Source organism: Heteronotia binoei, chromosome 21 (genome assembly GCF_032191835.1).
Source record: "Heteronotia binoei isolate CCM8104 ecotype False Entrance Well chromosome 21, APGP_CSIRO_Hbin_v1, whole genome shotgun sequence".
NCBI lineage: Eukaryota > Metazoa > Chordata > Lepidosauria > Squamata > Gekkonidae > Heteronotia > Heteronotia binoei.
The window spans coordinates 183,311,576-183,336,789 of record NC_083243.1 but is presented as its reverse complement, the minus strand read 5'-3'; the positions used below and the strand labels follow the sequence as shown (position 1 = coordinate 183,336,789).

The 25,214-nt window shown below is 42.0% G+C and overlaps 1 protein-coding gene across 1 annotated transcript in view; it reads left to right on the top strand.

Moving 5' to 3' along the window:
- CNTNAP5 (contactin associated protein family member 5) overlaps positions 1-25,214 on the top strand; it is a 705,383-nt gene that overhangs the window by 608,270 nt on the left and 71,899 nt on the right. The window contains exons 18-19 of the mRNA XM_060261906.1: positions 7,084-7,323; positions 12,654-12,872. Of these exons, the coding sequence (XP_060117889.1) occupies positions 7,084-7,323; positions 12,654-12,872 (459 nt within the window). The remainder of the gene's footprint in view (positions 1-7,083; positions 7,324-12,653; positions 12,873-25,214) is intronic.

Sequence of the window (25,214 nt, the reverse complement as noted above, 5' to 3'; positions counted from 1 at the left end):
CAAAAGAAATGGTGGGGAAAATCTTGAATAAAAATTTTGAAAAGACATTGACAGTGGGAGGAAGTAGAGTAAGAATAATGAAAGAATTGCCAAGACAAGTGATAAATGACAGGAGAACATATAAGAAATTAACAGTTCTATGTGACAATGGAATGAGGTATAGATGGATAATACCTGAAGGTTTGAGCTTTGAGCTGCAAGGAAGAAGGATTACAGTTACAAATACACAGGAGCTGCGTAAATTTTATGAAGAGAATAAAGAATTTGCACCATGATGGATTATAAATTATTATCTTGGAATGTAAATGGATTAAATTCACCACAAAAAAAGAAAGGGAATATTTCATTGGATTAAATAACAAAACTGTAATATAATGTGCTTACAAGAAGTTCATATTAAACAAAAGGATTATAAATTTTTATGGAACAATTGGGACTGGAATTTTTTTTATTGGCTGAACAGAAGAAAAAGGGTGTGATTTTTTATATTAAACAAGAATTGGACCCAAAAATAATATTTAAAGATAAAAGATTTGTGGCAGTAGAAGTAATAATAAATGCAAAAAAACCTTATTATTGGGACTGTATACACCAAATGGTGCAAAAAATTTTTTTTAAAGACATTATAAAACAACTTGATGAATTGAATATGACCAGGTCATGATTATGGGAGACTTTAATGGAACAATTCAGAATACATTGGACAGATCTGGTAAAAAAATAAATAAGGAAAATTGCCAAAATCCTTCTTTGAACTGGTTAAACAAGAAAACTTGGAAGACATATGGAGAAAATTTAATCCTGAAGTACGAGATTATACATTTTTTTCAGCAAGACATAATACTTTTTCCAGAATTGACATGTTATGGGGTACAAAGGACTTAGGCCTTATAACTAAGAAAATAGAGATCTTACCGAAGATAGGTGCAGATCATAATCCAATATTATGGATTACAAAATTGTCTAAAAAAGTGAGAAGATGGAGATTAAATGAAGATTTACTACAAAATAAAGAATTCGTGACATCTCTAGAAAATGAAACTAAAGCTTTCTTCCAAATAAATGATAAAGATGATATAGAATTTCAGATGGTGTGGGATGCTTATAAAGCCATAATGAGAGGAATAATGATTACATTAAACAATAAGGACAAAAGGGCAAAAGAAAAACAGATGTTGGACATTCAAAATCAAATTAAAAAAGGGGGAACTGAGGAAAGTACCAGGGAAAAAGAAAATTATTAGAGAGATTACAATTATTAGGGAGATTACAATACTACAAGCAGAAATGAGACATTTGTTAAATAAGGAATTGGAATGGAATTTGAAAAAAATGCAACAGAAGCCCTTTGAGGGAGTGAATAAACCTGGAAAGTATTTGGCCTGGCAACTGAAGAAAAAGAGAGGAAGTAAAATTATTAATAAAATTGTGGTCGATGGAAGAGAGATGGTAGATCAATAAGGAATAAAGAGAATTTTTCAAGTACTATGCTAAATTATTTAAAGGTGTTAAAGTAAAGAAGGAAAAGATGGAAGCGAATTTGCAAAATATTAAAACAGCACCCTTTAATGAATATATGAAAAAAAATTGAATTATCCAATTGAAAGAATAGAAATTGAAGCAGCAATTAATGCAATGAAAATTGGAAAAGCACCTGGGCCAGATGGATATACAGCAAATTTTTTTAATTTTTTTTAAAGAATTACTACCCAAACTTAAATTTCATAAAGGAAGACCAAGCGGGATTTCTCTCTAAAAGGCAAATAAGAGACAATATTAGAACTGTTGTAAATATTGTAGAATATTATGAAAGACATCCAGAGAAGGAAGTGGCATTATTCTTTGCGGATGCAGAGAAAGCTTTTGACAATTTGAACTGGGACTTTATGTTTGCAGTAATGGAGAAAATAGAGTTGGGGAAAACTTTATAAGAATGATAAAGGCAATATGTACTGAACAATGTGCAAGGTTATGTATAAATGCAGATCTTACAAAAGAAATTATAATCAGCAAAGGTACAAGACAAGGTTGTCCGCTTTCACCTTTGTTGTTTATAATGACTCTTGAAATTTTATTGATGCAAATACAAGATGATAAAGAAATAGAAGGGTTGAGAGTTAAAGGATTTATTTACAAATATAGAGCATTTGCAGATGACATAATGCTTATAAATGAAAATCCTACACATCTTTGTTGTTAGCTAAAATACAAGAATATGGAGAACTGGCGGGATTTTATGTTAATAAAGAAAAATCATTTTTTAATGTAAAAATATGCAAGTAAATAAACAAAAGGAGTTGCAGAGACTAACAGGATGTGAAGTTACCTCTAAAGTAAAATATTTGGGTGTGGAAATAGCAATTAAGAATATTAACCTGCTCAAAAATAACTATGAAAAGCTATGGCGTAAAATGGATGAAGATATGATAAAATGAAATAAGCTTAACTTGTCATTGCTTGGAAGAATAGCTGCAATTAAGATGAATATTTTGCCGAGAATAATGTATTTGTTTCAAACTATTCCAATTGTGAAAGACAGTAAACAATTTAACAAATGGCAAAGAAAGATTTCGGAATTTATATGGACTGGGAAGAAACCAAGGATTAAAATGAAAGTTTTAATAGATGCTAAAGAAAGAGAAGGATTCCAATTACCAGATTTAAGATTATATCATGAAGCAGTTTGTTTAGTGTGGATAAAAGATTGAGTAACGCTGTTGAATAAAAAACTTTTAGCGTTGGAAGGTCATGGAAATAAATTTGGCTGGCACGCTTATATGTATTATGGGAAGAAAAAGATGGATAGTTTTTTCTCTCACCATTATATAAGAAATAATTTGTTGAATACCTGGATGAAATATAAGAAATATGGTGTTGAAAGAAAACCGTTATGGATAGTGCCAGCAGAAGTGATAAAAATAACAGCTGAGACAAGTGAGGAAAAATGGCTGTCATACAATCAACTATTAAAAATACAAAGTGGCAAAATAGAATTGAAAACTGCTATGGAGTTGAATAACAAATACGATTGGTTTCAAATGCAACAAATAAAGAGTTTGGTGGAAAATGATATTAAAACTGAAGGAATAAGATGAGAGCAAACAGAAATGGAAAAAGTTCTGCTTGGAGATAATGAAAAATTAATTTCAAAAATTTATATGTTACTTTTAAAATGGTCTACAGAAGACGAAGTAGTGAAATCTCAAATGATTAAATGGGCAATAAGTGTAAATAAAGAAATACAGATGGATACATGGGAATGTTTATGGAAGAACTCTATGAAACTTTCAACATGTCAGAGTATTAAAGAGAACTGTTTTAAAATTGATGTATAGATGGTATATGACTCCTAAAAAATTGGCAAAAATGAATAACAAGATGCCAGACAGATGTTGGAAATGTAAAAAACATGAAGGTTCTTTCTACCATGTGTGGTGGACTTGTGAAAGAGCAAAAAAGTATTGGCAGATGAAACAACAAGAAATTTCTAGGATCTTGGGATATGAATTCAAGAAAGCTGCAGAGACTTTTCTGTTGGGATTACAAATGGAAAAATTTCCAAAAGAAGATAGAACTATAATTTGGTACTTGCTTTCAGCTGCTAGGACACTATATGCGCAGTTATGGAAGCAAGAAAAAATACCAGAAAAATTGGATTGGATTGCAAAAGTTATGACATGGAGTGAGATGGACAAATTAACAAGAACTTTAAGAGACTATAATTTAGAAGATTTTAAAAGGGAGTGGAAAAATTTAGAAGTTATGTAAAAGACGAGTGGAAAGTAAAAGGACTTTGGACAATTTTTGATAATGATTAAACTTTAGAAGAAGGAAGAATATTAATTTTAGTTCTTAGGAATTAAGGGTACCTTTTAATGTTAGTATTTTGAGTAAATAACACTGGTGGGGGTCAAGTAACGTGGGGAGGGGTGATTAGAAAGAAGCATATGGGATAGATGAAAAGAAGTTATTAATGGAAACTGTTACCATATGTTATCAGTAAAATTGTTTAAAAAGGAAAAAAAAGGAAAGGCTCAAGCTCCCACCCACCTCTGACTCAACAGCCAGAGCAACTGCAGAGGGTGGGTCCAGCAATTACCACCATGCAAACAAGCTCTCCTCACTCAGCAACAGCTACACAAAAGACACACAAAGGAAATCAGAAACCCCTCTCCAGTAGGCACCAAGCGCTCACACAACTCCCCGGCAGTTTTAGAAAAGCAAATCACACTCACTTACTTTACCAGCAGCTCTATTCTAGCTCTAGAAAGCACCTTCTTCAAACGGCAGCTTAGCCATTTCTGCCTCTGGCAAGGAGGAGCCAGAGGCAAATTAAAGGCTCAAACCCCCACCCACTTCTGACTCAACAGCCAGAGCAACAGCAGAGGGTGGGTCCAGCAATTACTCCCAGGCAAGCAAACTCTCCTCACTCAGCAACACCAGCAGCTCTGTTCTAGCTCTAGAAAGCACCTTCTTCTACTGCAGCTGAGCCACTCCTCTACTGCAGCTGAACCACTTTAATTTGTTTCTGACACCAATGAGGATTACAAGTTGCCCACCACCTCCAACTTCACCACCCGGTTGGCACGTCAGGGAGGTGAGCAAGGGAGAGCAGCCAAAAGGAGGCAGAGCCCAGCCAGCCAGCCCCCCTCCCTTTCTTCTCCAGGAAAGAGGGAGATGAGCTGAGCAAAGGCAGTCATCTAAAGGGGGGGGGGGGGATCCTGATATGCATCACGTGCCTCGCTGCTGTTGGTGCCATTTCGCTGTGTGGCCATGGACTGGTATCAGTCTGTGGACTGGGGATTGGGGACCCCTGCTTTAGACCATAGGATCCTTGACTCCTGAACCTCTGGGCACGCCCCCCCCCCCCATGCGCTTAACATCATCAGCTGTCTTTGCTCTGCCTGCCCCACATTTTGATTTTCTAGCTTTCCACCCCCAGGCCACCCCACTTTTGCATTTTGGACTCTAGGATTCTTAACTTCTGCACTTCTGGGCACACACCCCTCACACACACACGTTTGGCTTAACCTTATCAGCTGTCCTGGCTGTGCCTGCTCCTTGGCTTGGTTTTGTCAGGTAGAAGAGAATCATCTGGAGATTTGCTGTGAGTTTGGAATCTCTAACTCATGGGGGGGGGGGCTGTTCTGCTATATCACTTCATGAAATGGTAAATGGAAGGTTCATGATCCATGGGGTCTCGTGAACCATAAGCTGGGACAAAACTCTATTTTCCTCATTCACGCCCATCTCTATTTGCTAAACACTACTTGGTTTTAGGAAGCTGCTTTAAGAGTCTAAAACCCTCAGAACAAATGTTTGAAGCCACTAAGTCCAGTCTCTGTGTTAGCTTTAATTTAAATTGTTCAGGGTGGTGAGAACCAGAGAGGATTGTGAGGAACGCCAAAGGGGTCTGTTGAGGCTGGGTGAGTGGGCGTCAACGTGGCAGATGCGGTTCAATGTGGCCAAGTGCAAAGTAATGCACATTGGGGCCAAGAATCCCAGCTACAAATACAAGTTGATGGGGTGTGAACTGGCAGAGACTGACCAAGAGAGAGATCTTGGGGTCGTGGTAGATAACTCACTGAAAATGTCAAGACAGTGTGTGATTGCAATCAAAAAGGCCAACGCCATGCTGGGAATTATTAGGAAGGGAAATGAAAACAAATCAGCCAGTATCATAATGCCCCTGTATAAATCGATGGTGCGGTCTCATTTGGAGTACTGTGTGCAGTTCTGGTCGCCACACCTCAAAAAGGATATTATAGCATTGGAGAAAGTCCAGAAAAGGGCAACTAGAATGATTAAAGGGCTGGAGCACTTTCCCTATGAAGAAAGGTTGAAACCCTTGGGACTCTAGCTTGGAGAAACGTCGACTGTGGGGTGACATGATAGAGGTTTACAAGATAATGCATGGGATGGAGAAAGTAGAGAAAGAAGTACTTTTCTCCCTTTCTCACAATATAAGAACTCGTGGGCATTCGATGAAATTGCTGAGCAGACAGGTTAAAACGGATAAAAGGAAGTACTTCTTCACCCAAAGGGTGATTAACATGTGGAATTCACTGCCACAGGAGGTGGTGGCGGCCACAAGCATAGCCACCTTCAAGAGGGGTTTAGATAAAAATATGGAGCAGAGGTCCATCAGTGGCTATTAGCCACAGTGTGTGTGTGTGTGTGTGTGTATATATATATACATATATATACATATATATATTGTGTGTATATATATATACATATATATATTGCCACTGTATATATGTATATATATATACATATATATATATACATATATATATTGCCACTGTGTGACACAGAGTGTTGGACTGGATGGGCCGTTGGCCTGATCTAGCATGGCTTCTCTTATGTTCTTATGAACACTAGCAGATATCATCACTTAATTGATTACAATACATTAGACTTTTATCCAAATGTGTTTTCAGATTTTGGAGTGTTCTGGTTTCCAACATAGAATCTGCATTGCTGTATTACCATTTTTGAAGTTGGAATTTTGAACAGAATGCTGTGCTTGCACAGTATTACAACATTTTTGAATTTATATATATATATATATATATATATATATATATATATATATATATATATATATATATATTCTCATCTGTGTGACTTATATCAGTATTGAGAAACTAAAAAAGAAAAAGAAATGATGTGACTGTGTGCACTGTTGTAGCAGGATTGTTTTTGACTGGTGTTTCAACCAATGTACATTTGTATATGAATATGAATGAAAGGACCTGAATGCTGTGTCAAACTACACACAATCCAGGTCTGGAATTACTTCTCACAATGTCCCTAGTTAAGCCAAAATTTAGACTAAGTGGAAGATGGCACAAAGAAATTCTGGAACAGTCGAAGAATGGAAAGGATTAAATCTACTCATGCTTACACTAGGTTGTCGAAAGGAAACTCAGTAAGACCGGCATTATATGTACACATTACACTTCCCTAGCCCAAGTGTTCATGCCCATTTGAACGACATTGCTGAGGAATATAAGGATTTCTGAATAGCACATTCTGAATAGAGGAAAATTCCAGTATTTCTTGTTTCTCTTCTTCCAGGGGGAACAGCTTCAAGACACAAAGGGTTTGTGGGATGTATCCGTGCTCTTCATCTAAATGGGCAAAAACTTGACCTGGAAGAAAGAGCTAAAATAACCTCTGGTGTAAAACCTGGGTGCCCTGGGCACTGCAGCAGTTATAGCAGCCTCTGCCACAATGGAGGAAAATGTGTGGAGAAAAACAATGGCATCTTGTGTGACTGCACCAATTCTCCTTATGAAGGACCATTCTGCAGAAAAGGTAGTTATGTCACAGATTTTTAGAGTACACCCTCCCACTAACAATAATTGGAATGTGTTGTGCAAAGTAGTTGGATGATATGATCATACAGCATTATAGAAAAATGTTGATTTTCATGATAGATCCCAGATTATGAAAATCTCTTGGCGAAATTTGTGTGATTAAAAAGTTCAATTTGATTTTTTTTTAAATAAAAGTTAAGGAACAGCTATTTTATATCAGATAACTTAAAAGGCATAAGCATTCATTTCAAGAATGACTTCTGGAGTTAGAATCTAATAGAGGGAAACAGAATAATCATCAAAAGGTTTACTCAGAATTCCATTCAGTGGGACTTACTCTAAAGAAAGTATTCTCAGGATGGCACTGTAGGAGAAGTGAAAATTGTCTCCCTTCCAGAAAGTGAAATTGATTTCCATTTTTAAAAAAAGGTAAGGAAGGGATGTATATACATAGATAAATCAAGAAAATGGGATTGATCAGGATTGAGTGTAAATCTGGATAATCAGATGAAGTGCCAAGAGGGTGCATGAATGATTTGTATATCCTGTATTCATATGTTAAGCAGTAACTGATGTCATGTGCTAAGAAGTAATTAATAGTATGGTTTAAATTGATTTAGAATCTGTTTAGGATTGCACTGGTATGCATCTCCGCTTGTATACATGAGTCCCAAGTATATAGGGAGTTTTTTTGTTTTTTTCCTGAGAAGAGATGTCTGGCTTGTTGCTTTGAAAATTTTACAGTTAATATGAAAAGCATCTAAATGTATTCTAAACGCAGTTCAACAGATCCTACCAATGGGATTTAAAAGTGAGTGGTGAATGACTCCTTTGTCTATCTGTTAGGGAGGGACGGTGGCTCAGTGGTAGAGCATCTGCTTGGGAAGCAGGAGGTCCCAGGTTCAGTCCCCAGCATCTCCAACTAAAAAGGGTTTAAGCAAATAGGTGTAAAAAACCTCAGCTTGAGACCCTGGAGAGCCACTGCCAGTCTGAGAAGACAATACTGACTTTGATGGACCGAGGGTCTGATTCAGTATAAGGCAGCTTCATATGTTCATATGTCTAGTACATTTTGATCCTGTCTTTCCTTCAAGAAACTCAAGGGATCATGCATGGTTCTCCCTTCCTCCATTTACCTCAGAACAACCCTGTGAGGTATTTATGCTGAGTGAATATGACTGGCCTGGGGTCATGCAGCAAGATTGGAACCTCTTACATCCTACTCCAACACTCTAACCACTGGCTGAAGGAACTATCCTTGCGACATCATTTGGAAAGGAGCTCTTAGAAGAAGTTCTGTTAGATTTTGCAGCTCAGCTTCAGCAAGAATCATTTAGGAAACTTCTGGGAAGAACAGTTCATGTGATCATACACATGTGAATAACTGACTTCAATACTGGCCAGCCAGATGCTTCTTGGAAATCTCAGAGAGGGCATGTTGGAGTTAGACATCCTCTATTATTTATATTCAGCATGTTACAATACTAGCAATACTGTCTGTGAATGTGGAGGTTTCATTCTTAGCAAATAGGACTACTAACCCTTGGCAGACCAGTTCTCCATAAATGTTTTGTTATTTTAAATTCATCTAAAGAACAACGTCTATCTTCAGCAGAAGCAAATTGCAAGGCATAGATTTGACTTTTACCTAGGCTTCCCAACCCTCCCGCCCTGGCGGGGGACCCCAGGATTTCCAGCCTCTTCCCCTGCTCCCCCCAAAAATGGAAACGGCGGGAGGGGGAAACGACGCCAAGGAGCATGGCGAGCCACCCCATCCCGGAGCGGGCGAGGCCGCCGCGCCGCTGCCGCCCCCTCCCCGCCCACCGCAGCTGCTCCTCTGAGATGGGCCCAGGCTGAGCCCATCTCGGAGGAGCAGCCAAGAGACGGCAGCAGCGCAGGCAAAACCAGCAAGGCAAAACCAGAGAAGGGGAGGGCGGAGGCAGGCCAGGAGCATGGCGAGCTGCGAATCCAGGCCCTTCTAGGACCCAGACTCGCAGCTCGCCACCCCCCCTGGCCCGCCTCCACCCCCCCTCCGATTCCACCCCAGAGGCGGAACGGGCGAGGCCGCCGCGCTGCTGCCGCCCCCCACCCCCACCCCACCGCAGCTGCTCCTCCAAGATGGGCTCAGCCTGAGCCCATCTCGGAGGAGCAGCCACGGCGAGCACATCGCCCGCTCCGAGACGGGGCGGCTCGCCACGCTCCCTGGTGCCGTTTCCCCCCCTCCCCCTAGCTCCACCCCAGTGTCTCCTGGCTCCACCCCCAAAGTCTCCCGGCTCCACCCCCGAAGTCCCCAGATATTTCTGGGATTGGACTTGGCAACCCTACTTTTACCATTTCATACCAGTTTGAATGCTCCCTCATGAAACTCTTTACGTATTAACAAAAATAGCATTTTGTTTCTCTGTGTGCAATTTTTTTTAAAACAAAGAAGCATGAAAATACAGTTCTCCTGCACTGACAGCTTGAAGCAGTATACAGCAGGAAGAATTTACCAGTCTCTTGAACACATGAACTAGTTTCAGGTTGAGAGTCCTTACTATACCTTGTGATCAGGAATTCCATACATTAATTATGTGTTGCATTAATAAATACTTCCTGCTGGGTTGATACTAACACAAAATATCTCCTCCACAAACACAGAAGTACCTGCGGGAGATAACCAGGGAACGCACATAACTTGTCCCCTTATATTTGGCAAGGAATTCCAGTTTTTTTGTCTCATCCAGCTTCCTTGCATTCAAAATAAGGGGCAAGACAGAGTCCCGAGCGCATAAGAAAAGTGGCACCCATTGTTCCTATCAACTTAAAATTTCAGGCCTGTGTCACAGATGAATTATTTGGAACATTAAAAATCCCATATTTCGTTGAAGTTGAGACTTCGGCAGGACATTCTGTCAAGCTCTAATTATTTGTCAGGCTCCAATAGGACAACTCTGTGAGGCAGAATCATCTTATCATTCACCTTGAGAGCGGGCTAGGAAATCAATATTCAGCAGTCAGGCAATTGTGAGTAAAATGAGATAGGGGGGAAAGGGAAGAAAATGGTTTTCAGAGGACTGAAAACCGTGTGCTTTTAGCCATTTTTCAATAGATGAGCATAGAGAGATAGGCATAGAAAGATGGGGAGGGAAAAGATGAGCATAGGAAGACGGGGAGGAGAAAGCACATGCTTTAGATGAAAAGTTATTTGAGCCACTTCAGCTCCGCTTCAGCTTTAGCTATCCCTCCCTCCCGCTGTTGCTGGTTTTGTAGTGTGGTTATAATCCTTGTTAAATTTTCTTACTTGTCACAGCTTTGAGTGGGTATAAGTATTGGTCTGGAGCCATTTATAGGGAGGCTGTGCTTGCATGCCTGCCTTCCCTAGGCGAGGACCCCCTTAAGAGTTCTTGAGGGTGGGGCAAGGTAACGTCATGCCCAGCTCCGGAGCTATCACTTAGCTCCTCTCACAGGTTGCAAGGGAGCCATGCAGAGGCTTTGCACCCATGTGGGACCGCTGGGGAAGGATTTCATTGGGTCGCCTGATTCCTGGATCTGTGCCCTATGCTACACCAATGCTCCACTGACTGTAATCAATAAAGGTTGGTCTGTTTTACCCCAACTCAGTTTCTGCATATGTGTCGTCCCCCCGACCCTTCCCTGCCTTTAGGACTGTTGTGGCCTGGCCTTTTAGCAATTTCTCAGCAAATGCTGTTTGCACCTAGAAAGGGGCAGAGGAGAGCATATGCTTTAGATGACAATTCTTGGAGGAAAGTCCTGATGATCATATATAATCTTTTTTTCCTATCTTAAAATCAAATCTAAGATTTCTTTTGAGCAACGCTGTTGTAGTTCCTGCTTTTGCATACTGCAAACTGGCAGACCACTGAAGTGCCACTGGAAATGGGCTATTCAAAACAGTCAGAAGCATGGTCTAAATATGAAGATGTGGGAAAGTGTGTGCCTGTGAGCTGGGCTCCTGGATTTCTATACTAAACCACTCTGAATTCAGCCATCAGGAGACAAACAATGACTATTGGATGAAGTCCATCACATTGGCAAAGGTTTTCATTCTTGCAGTGATTGCCGTTTTGAAATCTGGAATGCATAGACCATGGCAAAGCCTGCAAAAGGGTACTTAATGAACAGTTCTGTTTCTTGATGTGTGACTTTCAGTGGATATATATTCATTGAAATATTTGAACATGTTGTTGGTAATCAGTCATCTGAAGAATGAAGCCTAGTGGTTACACACTAATATGTTTTTTTAGTGAAGAGCTCCCGCCTACTAATAGCAGGCAGATTCCATTTGACTTACCTTGATTTGTTTTTGCTTTTGACAGTCTTTCCTTGAGAACATAAAAAGAAAATTCATATGTGTTTCCAAGCATTTGCAACATGAAATAAAAGACTAGTGGAAACAATGATCCTCCATGACCAGGAGATCCTTCCATCTCTGTGAACCCCCAGATTTTCCACCCTCCATTTCATTTCATTTTCCCCACAATTACCTGTTGGTCAGTGATGGTGGAAATAGCTACACCACCAACTCTTTCTTTCTTATCTTCCCTATCTCTGCTGTGGTGCCTAAAATATGGTAACTGGCACATCATTGACACAAGGAAAGAAGTTGCCTTCTAGAGATCCTGAGTCCAGTTAGTACATTGGAGTCATGATTGAGTCCTTGAGGATTAGGATTTTCAGGACTCCTTACAGCAGGGCTGCAACTCTTGCAATTTTTAAAGTACCTGAATGGAGGGACAGAAGGAAAGAGCCAGAGAGAGAGAAAGAGACAAAGGGCGTTTTCGCACAGGGCTTACCCCGGAGCGACGTCCCTCTTCACCGCGCAGCGTCTGCATGGATTTCACACCAACTGCTCCGCAGAGCTGCGAAGAGCCGCAGCTTTTGCGTTGCAAATGTAAACTGGTTTTTGGCGGTTTACATTTGCAACGCAAAAGCCACGGCACTTCGCAGCTCTTCCGGGTTCTGCGAAGCAGTTGGTGCGAAATCCGCACAGACACTGCATGGTGAAGAGGGACGTCGCTCCGGGGTAAGCCCTGTGCGAAAACGCCCAAAGAAAGAGATCCCTACCCCACCCACCAACTTAAAAAAAAAAGTGAGTGAGAAAAGGAAAGGCAGTTCAGGGTCAGGACATGAAGCAACAGAAACCCAGCCCCCAATTCTGAAGTTGGGTGAGACATTTTGAGTTGCAAGTCTTTGTATTTCAGACTTCCTAAATTTAAATTCATAGTATGGATTACTATTACAATTAACCACAGAGGTTTTTGTCTTTGTTCAAAAAAACTACCTGCTCCTTTCTGTGACACGTCTTGCTCTTTCTTTGAATTTTAGAGGTCTCCGCTGTTTTTGAAGCTGGCACCTCCATTACTTATACTTTTCAGGAGCCTTATCCTGTGACCAAAAATACAAGCTCCTCTGCCATTTATGCAGATACCTCTGTGGCCAAGGAAAGCATTGCATTTACATTCTTGACAGCACATGCTCCGAGTCTCCTCTTTTACATCGACTCCTCCACTCATGACTATTTGGCTGTGATTCTCTCCAAGAACGGTAAGTATGGATAAACTGCTAAAGGAACTGTGGCACTGCAGGTCAATTAGAAGCGCCTGAGAGCACAATACCGAATTCAACTGAGTGGTAGCGCTAAGCTCATAAGAGTATAGCTACTGTCTGTCATAAATGTTAGTTATTTGATTGGTTTTATTTTTTCAGTCCTGGAGTTTGCATTCATTGCCAGGTGTAAATGTCATGTCTTGAATAATCGTATTGCTGCAGTTGAATAGTGTTGTGATTTTCACTCAGCTGGGCTGTATGATATCCTTCGCGTATAATTTATTCGGCTGACAGCCCTTTCTCTGCACAACAGGATAGTCGACGAAATAGCCAAATGCACAGCGTTCAGCTGAAGTATGTGAGTGAGTGAGTTCACACGGCCCACCGCAGTTTTAAATTCTTTGACCAATTATCACATTCTTAAGGGCCAAACTGCACATTACTTTTTTTTTGACCGTTTGAACGGATTTCCTTTAGTGACACAGCACCTGTAGGGAAAAGGTGTTTTTTAAAGTCCATAGGAGCTTGAGTGGGCTTGGGATGTGAATGAGTAGGCAGGAGGGGTTCCTGTATCCCCCTACCCCACTCACCATTTTCCTACTCCAAAGTGGCCAGACTTGGGGGCAATATCCTCATCTTTGGAGCAGCATTGTTAGGAACCTAGAGAAGAAGGAGGAGGAAGAGAGTAAGTTTTTATACCCTGCCTTTCACTACCTAAGGGAGTCTTGAAGTAGCTTACAATCACCTTCCCTTCTTCTCCCCACGACAGCAGCTTGTAGGTGGAGCTGAGATAGCTTCGAGAGAACTGTGACTGACGCAAGCTCACCCATCTGGCTTCGTGTGGAGGAGTGGGAATCAAACCCATTTCTCCAGATTCGAGACTGCCGTTCTTAACCAGTACACCGCATATAACATATTGTTTGGCCCTAAGTAGCTACCTTTCAGGGTTCGTGTGAATTACCTTTGCTTCATATATTTAAATTCAGTTTACCTAGTTTACTGTTACCATTTCCATAGGTAAAACTTCTCTGTTTATTTCAATGGAGTTTTCCTTGTGGTGCTTTTTGGGGGTGGTGGGTGCCGGTTGAGTGGGAGGGCAGGGCCACCCTGGGCCAAATGGTGAGGGGCAGGGCAAATTCAGGAGGGGGTGTCACCCTTGTGACCACCCCTCCCCCCCCTTCCCCCCGAGTGGCTATGGGGCCATATCAGTTAGCAAGTCAAAGGTATTCACTACCATGCTTCTTTCTCTAGACATATTATGCTCCCGAAGGCACAGTTTGAAGACAGGCAGTGCTGTGCTCTTCCTCACCAGCCCGGGCATGGTTGGTAAGGAGGACTATGGGTCATACCATTCGCTGGCTGTGCTACACCACTTCCAGTAGGGTTAGGCCAGGTAATGTTGTGCCCAGGCTTCTTCTTACTACCTGCTCCATGTCAGGATAGGGAAAGAGTCAGGCATTGTTGCACCTATGCTCCTTACACCTATGCTCCTGGGTTTGGTGGGATCAGCAAGGAGGAATATGGGGGCTTCTGGCATAAGGTGAAACCAGGTTCCAATGTTCCTATATTCCTCTTCACTGTTCCGGTTGTGGTGGGGACAACAAGGCAGAATACAGGCACAGCTGGCAAAGGGCAATATCAAGCACTTCTGTGCCTATGTTCCTCTTCACTGGCCTGGGTGAGGAGGAGGTTATGCGCAGTAGTTTATTGGGTCATCCTATTGCTGGTGGAATCTTTGCTTCTTTTTAATGACCTCATAATGGGAGTGGTCCAGATTTAGGGCAGCAGCCCAGTGGGATTTCCCCCAATACAGTAAATGGCCGATCCACCCCATGAGAACATGGGAATTCCACGTTTAGAATTCCCAACCCCCCTTTTCATAAACAGGAGTTTTGTGGAGCCTTTGTCCAGACTGGGGCTGTGTTACGGGAGGCGAGATTTAATCCCGTCTCCTTGCACCATTTGACTGGCCTCAGACTGGCTTTTAGAGCTGCCTTTCATCTCATTTGTTTGGGTCAAAATTGCAGGTGACACACAGAGCGCTTCATTGTGATTTTGCACAAAGAGGGCTCATAGCAGGTCTACAGGTCTGTTTCGGTTCCGTAAAAAAAGGTGCAAAATGAGAAGGGATGAAATCTTCCTTTGCCGCAGCCCCATCCCCAAAAGGGCCCCTGAGCGGCTTCTGTTTTTAAAGAACAAAAGCTTACAAGCTCTGAACATGGAACTCCCATCATCTTGTCTAATTTAACCCTAAAATCCCATAGCTAAGCAGCCAGGATTGTTATGCCTGAATTTGCCCTTGTGTGTGCAGGGACTGGTTAGAATTAACCATGTGTATTTCATTATGCTTTATAATGATCTTCAGTTGTTGCTGCTAACACTGAAACAGCTGTGGATTTAAGTGTGAAGCTGTGAGAAACGTGCAGATCCAGGCATTAAATTTTTGGAGCATTTCTAATTCTGAGCCCCTGAGTATTCGAGTCACATATGTCAGGGGCATAAACATGTGCCAAACCTCAGCCAAAGACCATTCTTGGCAAATGCATTATCTATTTTCCAGTTGATATGGAGCATAAAGCTGCCCTCTTCATTAGCTGAATTCATTGATATTTTCCCTCCTTGCACCATTTTACTACAGGTTAGTGATCCGCTTGGGAAGCAGAAGGCCCCAGGTTCAATCCCTGGCATCTCCAAAAAAAGGGTCCAGGCAAATAGGTGTGAAAAACCTCAGCTTGAGACCCTGGAGAGCCATGAATGGGGCTGTGGCTCAGTGGTAGAGCATTTGCTTGGGAAGCAGAAGGTCCCAGGTTCAATCCCCAGCATCTCCAAAAAAGGGTCCCGGCAAATAGGTGTGAAAAACCTCAGCTTGAGACCCTGGAGAGCCGCTGCCAGTCTGAGTAGACAGTACTGACTTTGATGGACCAAAGGTCTGATTCAGTATAAGGCAGCTTCATATGTTCATGGGAAGGGATGGTGGCTCAGTGGTAGAGCACCTGCTTGGCAAGCAGAAGGTCCCAGGTTCAATCCCCGGCATCTCCAACTAAAAAGCGTCCAGGCAAATAGGTGTGAAAAACCTCAGCTTGAGACCCTGGAGAGCAGGGGAGGGATGGTGGCTCAATGGCAGAGCATCTGCTTGGCAAGCAGAAGGTCCCAGGTTCAATCCCTGGCATCTCCAAAAAAAGGTCCAGGCAAATAGGTGTGAAAAACCTCAGCTTGAGACCCTGGAGAGCCGCTGCCAGTCTGAGTAGACAGTACTGACTTTGATAGACCAAAGGTCTGATTCAGTATAAGGCAGCTCCATATGTTTATGGGAAGGGATGGTGGCTCAGTGGTAGAGCACCTGCTTGGGAAGCAGAAGGTCCCAGGTTCAATCCCTGGCATCTCCAAAAAAGGGTCCAGGCAAATAGGTGTGAAAAACCTTAGCTTGAGAGCCTGGAGAGCCGCTGCCAGTCTGAGAAGACAATACTGACTTTGATGGACCAAAGGTCTGATTCAGTATAAGGCAGCTTCATATGTTCATATGTACCAACAGATGCACAAGAGCTCCAAACTCAGTAGCCAGGAGACCCTGGTTGGATTATAGAGAAGGCAATGCAAACACTTTGAAACTAATCTGCAGCCCACTACCATGCACATGTGCCATCTGGGATGAAACCTAGTTAACGTTGAGATCCAGCTACGTCTCTCTGCTGCTTTATTAGCTGTAGGCTGCTGGGGACAGTCAAAAACTGGGCTGTTCCTCCCCTCCACACAAACACACAAATATGCACCCCATGTAGTTGATTTGATATGGCAGGTCATTTGTCTTCATGTTGCCAAAAAGGAACCTTTGGCCAGTATTGCAGAGTACGATATAGCACATCTTTGAATAGCACATCTTTGAACTATTTCATTTTTATGCACTGGATAACACAAACACATTTTATTTGAAAGTGTGGGAGAAGGATACTTTGACCATTTTGTAGCTTTCCTGCTTTATGTTCTTGAACAAAGAGATACTATATATTTATCTTATGTATTTACTATATCTATACCCCACTTCCCCCACCCTCCAGGGACCCTAATTAGCTTACAACATTTTCCTCTGGGAAGGAAGGAAAAGAGCCAGAGCTTCCTTTGCCAGTTCCCTGGATTGCACGGGAGAGATACAAAGAAAGCACCATTAAGACCAACAAATGCTAATGTTTTAAGCACTATTTATTTATTTATTTATTTTTAAATCTTTAATTGCCTTTGTCTTGTCAGACTGGAGAGCCAGTCTGGTGTAGTGGTTAAGTGTGCGGACTCTTATCTGGGAGAACCGGGTTTGATTCCCACTTGCACCTGCTAGCATGGCCTTGGGTCAGCCTTGGCTGTGGCAGAGGTTGTCCTTGAAAGGGCAGCTGCTGTGAGAGCCCTCTCCAGCCCCGCCCACCTCACAGGGTGTCTGTTGTGGGGGAGGAAGGTAAAGGAGATTGTGAGCCGCTCTGAGACTCTTCGGAGTGGAGGGCGGGATATAAATCCAATATCTTCCTCTTCTTCTTCTTTTATAAAGTTTCGATCTCTGCTAACTGGCATGACATTTTGTGACACACATGGTGTGGCCTGACAAGGTCTCATTTATGTCAGATCCTGCCCTCATAACAAATGAGTTTGACACCCCTGGCTTAGAGGGAGTATTGGTTGTTACACAGTACTAGGCTTCCCAATCCCCAGGTCCCAGCGGGAGATCCCCCCATTTTACAGGCTTTCCCCCCGCCCCTAGCCAGCTGGCCGGCGGGGGAAGCCCCATCCCCACAGCCACCATGCACTTCTAGATCTTGGGCAGGTTTAGAAATCTGCAAACAGGTCCCTTTCAAAATGTGTGTGTGTGTGCCTTTAAAGTTGAGCAGGAAGTACTTCATGGGAAGGGTCAGCAGCACAGTCCCTCGGTTTGTTTTGCTTTTGTTTCAGAGGAACTAAGAGTGTGTGAGAGAGAGAAAGAGAGAGAGAGAGCAGCGTAGCCTCTGTTCTTTTCAGATGTCGTTGTGGAGGAACCAGACTCAGTAAGTGTGTGTGTATGTGAGAGGGAGAGGGTTGCCAATCCCCAGGTTTGGAGGCCCTCCCCCCTTTAGGGTCATCAAAAAGCGGCCCCGGGGGGGGGGGGGGGAGGGAGATGTCTACTGGGCAATTATTCCCTATGAAGAATGATTCCCATAGGGAATAATGGGGAATTGATCCGTGGGTATCGAGGGCTCTGAGGGGGCTGTTATTTGAGGTAGAGGCACCAAATTTTCAGTATAACATCTAGTGCTTCTTCCCAAAATACCCTTCAAGTTTCAAAACGGTTGGATCACGGGGTCCAATTCTATGAGCCCCCAAAGAAGGTGCCCCTATCCTTCATTATTTCCTATGGAAGGCATTTAAAACGGTGTGCTGTCCCTTTAAATGTGATGGCCAGAACTTCCTTGGAGTTCAATTATGCTTGCCACACCCTTGCTCCTGGCTCCGCCACCAATGTCTCCTGGCCCTACCTCCAAAGTCTTCTGGCTCCACCCCCCAAAGTCCCCAGATATTTCTTGAATTGGACTTGGCAACCCTACACAGTGCAGGCATTGAGAAACTACATATGATTGTCTCTTTCCTTGAAAACCCTATAAGGTCACCATAAGTCATCCATGACTTCCTGTCAAACAAACAAACAACAAACAAACAAACACCACCCCTCCTCCAATTTTTCCAGGCATTCTGATGCCCAGAACAGCATTGTGGAAGCATACCTATGCACAGAAGATGCTCAAACCCTTGCCTTCTGCATAGTTGTTATTGTTTCTGTTGAAAGAAGGGGTGGGTACAGCTGCAGGAAACAAAAAAATAGACTAATTGTGAACCAGTCCAAACTATGGAGTTAGGTTGGGTTAATCTGAGGCTAGGAATTTTGAAGAATTTGTTCTCAGTTCCTCAATTCTGAATTCTGCACTATCATTACCCTCAAGCACTTCAGCCTAGTTTTCCTGAGGGAGCAAGTTTCCCCCAAACAATGTTGCAACGCCCTTCTAAAAGTCTAGTTGATGTAAATACTGCTAAAGAGTAGTTTAGTCCACTTGTACCCTAGAGGGACTTGTAGTGCCTCACTAGTTTTTTTTTTTAATCTTTTCTCTTGCAGTTTGGCTTGCTTCTTGTTGTTTTTCTCTCTGCTATGTGTTAGTGTGTGTTAGTCCTTGTTCTTCGAAGGCCTCTCTGTTGTACTAGTGGCCTGCAGTCAATTATTGTCTTTTAGCAAAATCCTGTTGCAGTAAAAGGTTATTGAAAGCAAACTCCAAAGTGTGGAATTGGATTATTTTTTCAAATTCCATCAATGAATAATACCCTGCTACCCTCCATATTTATGACATCAATTCAAAGATAGATGAAATCCATGTATGCTGATATATAAACCCTGTTCTCAAGTTGCCCACAGTTGCTAGCCTTTTTGGGTGGGAGGAGCTTCTTCCTTGATCTCCCAAACCAATCCATAAGCAATCCAACTCCCTCCATAAAAACTACCAAAAAAAAAAAATGCTCACTAAACACATGGTTGGTTTAACCACAGAGACTGAACTTGGAAAGAACACAAACATACAAAGAGAGACAGGGACAGCTCAACAGGCTCAAACTAACTATAACTGGAAGCAGAGTTAGTCCAGCTGTCCCCTTAGAGGTTTCCTCAAGGTTGTCCCTTCAGGACTTCCAATAAAGGCAGGTAAGACTGCCCCTTCCTAACACCACTGAGAACAGAAATTTACAGTAAGGGTACAAATGTACATGGGGCTGCCCTTGTGCTGAACCCGGAAGTTGCAGTTAGTGCAGAATGCCGCTGCCCGGCTGTTATTGGGGCTCCCAAGATGGGAGCACATTCGGCTGGGGCTCCGGGTTCTGCACTGGCTGCCAATAATATACCGAGTCCGGTACAAGGTGCTGGTTATTACCTATAAAGCCCTATATGGCATAGGACCTGTCTACCTGAGGGACCGTCTCTCCCCACATGTTCCCCAGAGAGTACTGAGGTCGGGAACCCAAAATCTTTTCGTCCCCGGGCCAAAGGAAGCTCGCCTGAAATCTACCAGTGACAGGGCTTTCTCTGTAATGGCCCCTTCCTGGTGGAACCAGCTGCCGGAAGAGATGAGGGCCCTGCGGGACCTTGCTCAGGGCCTGTAAGACAACCCTCTTCCGGCTGGCTTATAACTCACCGGCATAGGAAACTGAGTGTAGTTCTATTAGATTTCTGCTTGTGTGAGCCGCCCTGAGCCACCTTGGTGGGAAGGGCGGGATATAAATCATAAATAAACTAAACTAAACTAAACTAGTGATTCAGGGTTGGACAGCCTTTACTAATGGGATATAAAAAAGCAGCATATCCCTAGGTGGGCCAATTGATTTATCATCGTGTCAGAGCCTGCTGAAGGGCTCTTCTGCTGAAGGATGCATCGGCTAGTGTCACTCTATCAGTGCAATAATGGCAAATGAAGGTTTGCACGAACTTCCAGGTTGCAGCCTTGCATACAACTTCTTCTGAAGACAGGAATGTCCAATATGTAGGAATGCTGGCTTTCTCCCTAAGCGAATGAGCTGTAAACCCCCATTGGGGGCAGGTGTTCCAATTAACTTACCTTAGAGGCTACAGAAATGCAGCCTCTGATCCATCTAATCAGGATGCTTGGGGATACTCTAGCTTCTAAAGAGTCCTGTCCAAAGGACATGACTATCAAATCAGACTTCCTGAAGGACTATCAATATAAAAGCTTAGACTCCTTCTAATGTCCAAACAATGTCATTCTCTTTCCTGAGGACACTCGGAACGGGGCAAAAGAAAGGCAGAACTATTTCCTCAGATTTATGGAAGGAGAAGTTGACTTTGGGAATAAATACCGAGTCTATGCACTGCACAACCATATTATTATTCACAACACATGAAAAGACTTTGCATCTGTGCCCTGCAGTGGTTGATATAGGGTTTCACAGTCCTTTTTTCTCTGTGTATTAAGGTATCATTTCCTTCTGAGAGATCTTGAAAGGCAAGAAACTCCAGGTTTGCCTTGAGTTCTGGATAGTTGAACGTGCATCTGGGTTCTGGGTGAGACCATGTTCCCTCTGCCATCTGTTTGTGGGAATGTGATCCCCAGCCCAGCAGACTTGCATCGGTTTTACTCAGCCTCCTGGATGTTTCCCCCAGGAGAGCGCCCATCTGAAGTGTGCCTCTGGATAGCCAGCACAAGAGATCCCATTGAAAGTTATTCTGGATGGAAATCACAACAGAAAATATTGATTTGTACAAAAATAATTATGAGAAGCTTTGGCGTAAGATTGATGGAGATTTGATAAAATGGAACAAATTGAATTTGTCTTTACTGGGCAGAATTTCCGCAATTAAAATGAACATCTTACCAAGAATTATGTTCCTGTTTCAAACAATTCCAATAATGAAAGATAATAAACAATTCAGCAGATGGCAAAAGGAAAATTTCAGAATATGTATGGGCCGGGAAAAAACCAAGAATTAAAATGAAAATTTTGATTGATGCAAAAGAAAGGGGAGGTTTCCAACTACCTGATTTAAGGCTATATTATGATGCAGTATGCCTGGTGTGGATTAAAGAATGGATGACGTTCTTAAATAGAAAACTACTAGTACTAGAAGGCCATGAAAATGTTTTTGGTTGGCATGCATATATGTGTTATGCAAAAAGTAAGATGGATGGGTTTTTCACACATCACTATATAAGAAGCAATTTGTTAAATACATGGCTAAAAAATAAAAGATATGGAGATGACAGGAAACCACTTTGGATTGTGCCAACTGAAGTAATAAAACTATATTCTGATATAATAAAACTATAAAAACTATAAAACTAATAAAACTATATTCTGATATTAATGAAGAGAAATGGCTATCATGCAAACGGTTGTTAAAAATACATGGAGGGAAGGTGAAATTAAAATGGGCTGAAGAATTACAATATAAATATAATTGGTTTCAATTGCAACAGATTAAGAGTTTGATTGAACAGGATATTAAAAATGATGGAATAAGACAAGAACAAACTGAACTGGAGAGAATGCTATTTGGTGATAACGAAAAATTGATTTCAAGAATTTATAAATTATTGTTGAAATGGTCTACGGAAGGCAAAGTAGTCAAATCTCAAATGATAAAATGGGCGAAAAACATAAATAAGGAAATACAGATGGAGTCATGGGAGTACTTATGGAAGAACTCTATGAAGATATCGACATGTTATAACATTAAAGAAAACTGTTTCAAAATGTTATATAGGTGGTATTTGACACCTAAGAAATTGGCAAAAATGAATAATCAGGTGTCGGACAGATGTTGGAAATGTAAAAAACATGAAGGATCTTTCTACCATATGTGGTGAACTTGTGAAAAGGCAAAACAATTTTGGCAAATGATTCAGCAAGAGATCTCAAAAATTTTGCATTATAATATTAAGAAGGCACCAGAAATCTTTTTGTTGGGATTACAAATGGAAAAATTTCCGAAACAAGATAGAACGCTAATTTGGTACATGCTTTCAGCTGCAAGGACATTATATGCGCAGAAGTGGAAGCAGGATAAAATACCAGAAAAATGGGACTGGACTTTAAAAGTTATGCATTGGAGTGAAATGGACAAACTTACAAGAATCTTGAAAGAAAATGATCTAGAGAAGTTCAAAAATGAATGGGGAAAATTTCAAATATATGTTGAAAAACAATGGAAGGTTAAAGGATATCTGACGATTTTTGACAATAGTTGAACATTGGAGGAAGTATAAATGGACTATAGTTAAAAAGCGGAAATATGGGAATATACTTCTTAATTTTCTTTTGATAAAGGATTACAATGAAGATGGACTATAATTATAACATATGTTTTTTTCTTTCCTTTTTCTTTTTTTTTGTTGCAAGATTTCTTTATGAAGATTCTTTAGTTGATATTACCTTTCAGTTTTAGCAATTTACTTAAAATACATCGTTGGAGGTCATGAAAAGGGGGGGAGGGAGGAGAAAAATTAATTTTTTTTGCATTAACTTTTAATAATAGATGATGAGTATTATTGCAATATATTACAGGATAATAAAATTGTTTTAACCACAAAAGTCATTCTGGATGGGAACGAAGAGGCGTTGAAAGTTTGCTATCTCGTTCTCACACAGGCCAAAACTGCACTGAAGGGGGCTCACGTGGAATATTGGCAGGACACCAACGTATCCAGGAGCATTGCCAGAGTCATAACATTTTCCTAAAGCTTCTAGTAAATCTCTTGAAGACGCGTTGCTCTTCTTGGGACAGAAAAATCTTGTCCTGCAAGATAACCGTGTAGGCTCCAAAATGAACTATGTGCCGTGTGCGAACCAGGCAACTCTGTTCTTTGTTGATCACAAAGCCAAGGTTTTGGGTTTCTTTTTGTTTGTTTGGTTTTTTTTGTATCTGTGTGTGCACACGTGTGTGTGTGTGTGTGTTCACACAGACCTTGAAGTCATGGTGACCTCTGTTGACTGACCCCTACTGGGGGCCTGGAGGATATTCAGGGAGGTGGCTGAATAAAGCCTGTCTCTGTTCTCCCAATTGCTGGTAATTCCAAGGAGGCCTTCCATCTAAGCGTTTGCTTAGCTTCTGAGATCTGATGAGATTGGGCTTGCCTGGGCTATCCAGGTCAGGACAAAAAACCATGATTCTGGAGACTGGAAATGGTCTGTTCTAAGTCCTTCAGTCTCTGTTGAAAGGAGAGAGATCCACTGAGGTAGTTATCGATAGGGGAAGATGGATATTTCTTGTGTCTGGAAGAACAATATTAGGGCAACAAGCACCTTTGTAAAAACTCTTGGGGTTGTCTTCACAAAGGTAGGGCCTGGTATTGAACTTGTCACCCTGCATAGTCAAATCAAAGCAATTTCCTGTGAGACCTAAGGATTAGGATGTGGAGATATGCTTCCATCAGGTTCACTGATGCCAGCAAATCCCCCTTGTGGACTGCTACGATTATTGATCTGAAGGTTTCCATTCTAAACATCTTTATTTCATAGTTCAACCATTTCAGATCCAGGTTAGCATAGATATCTCCATTTTTCTATGGACCTATGAAGAAAATAGAATAGAACCCAGACAAGTACTCATGTGCTTGGATGCAAGACATTCCGGAACCAGTTCTATCGCTCCTATTTCTTGAAGGAGATCTAGAGCTGAGGGGAGGAAACAACATTTGTTCAGGCAACAATCTTTTGTGACCTGAACGAATAATGGAAGAGGCTTTAACTCCAGAGCATATCCCTTGGAGATCATGCCTGTCATCTAGAGATGCTGAGAGAGGAAGCCTTATTGAAGGTTACACATGAGCTACCCTCCTGCTTGTACTGCTGCCACTTCCCCTTATTGGGTTTGAAGGCCCTGAAACCGGTGTTGGGTTGAGTCTCACAAAAGGAACAGAACCTCTTATTGGGTTTATTTTCTTTTCTGCGCATCAGCAGGGCCTTTTTCTTGTCTTTTACAAGGTGGTAGAGCATTTGTTTGGCATACAGAAGGCAGCAGATTCAATCCATGGCATTTCCAGTTTAAAGAATCACTTTTCATGGTTATCTCTCTGGCAAAAAGTTGAATAGAGTCGATGAATGCATCAGCTTAAAAAGCTGCTGCCGGGGCAATTTTCTTGAGGTCATCCATTATTGCTTTTGAAATGTTACTGCTGGCTGCCAAGACAACCAAGGCCTGAAGTTAGACTTCCGTGGCAAAAAAAGGAACCCAGTGTTGAGGTCTGAAAAGATGCAGCAGAGGCGTCAAAGTTTTCGTGAAGTGACAAATCGTCCCATTTGTTGCCCAACTCATTTGGGAGTCCCTCTGCTTCATCCAGTATCGCTGTGTTGGAACTCAGATCCTCCACCAGGATCTCTGCCGCCGGGAATCTGTAGCAAATTGCAACTTTGGAGGCCGGGGAATAAAAATATGAGATCACCTGATGGTTTGCCTTTGGCCAGCACCTAGAGCCATCAGCCTCCAGATAGGACCTGATCGGACGTTCTTCCAGAATCGTTTGACTGATCACCAAGCAACAGAGATCGGCTCCCCGAGAGGACAGGGTGCTTTGGAGGGCAGTTTCTATGGCATCACTTCCCTGCTGACCTTCCTTCCCATACCATGCCCTTCCCAGGCTCCACTCCCAAATCTTCAGGAATTTCCCAACCTGGACAGAGTAGCCCTCCGGGTGCCGCCCAGGGTTGAATACAGACAGGAATGGGATTTCTGAGGAGGATGCACCCATATGAGGGAAGGCTCTTGCTGAACCTGCTGGATGGGTACGATCAGGTTCCTCTGCTTCTGTCTTACTGCTGGTATTCTCTAGGATG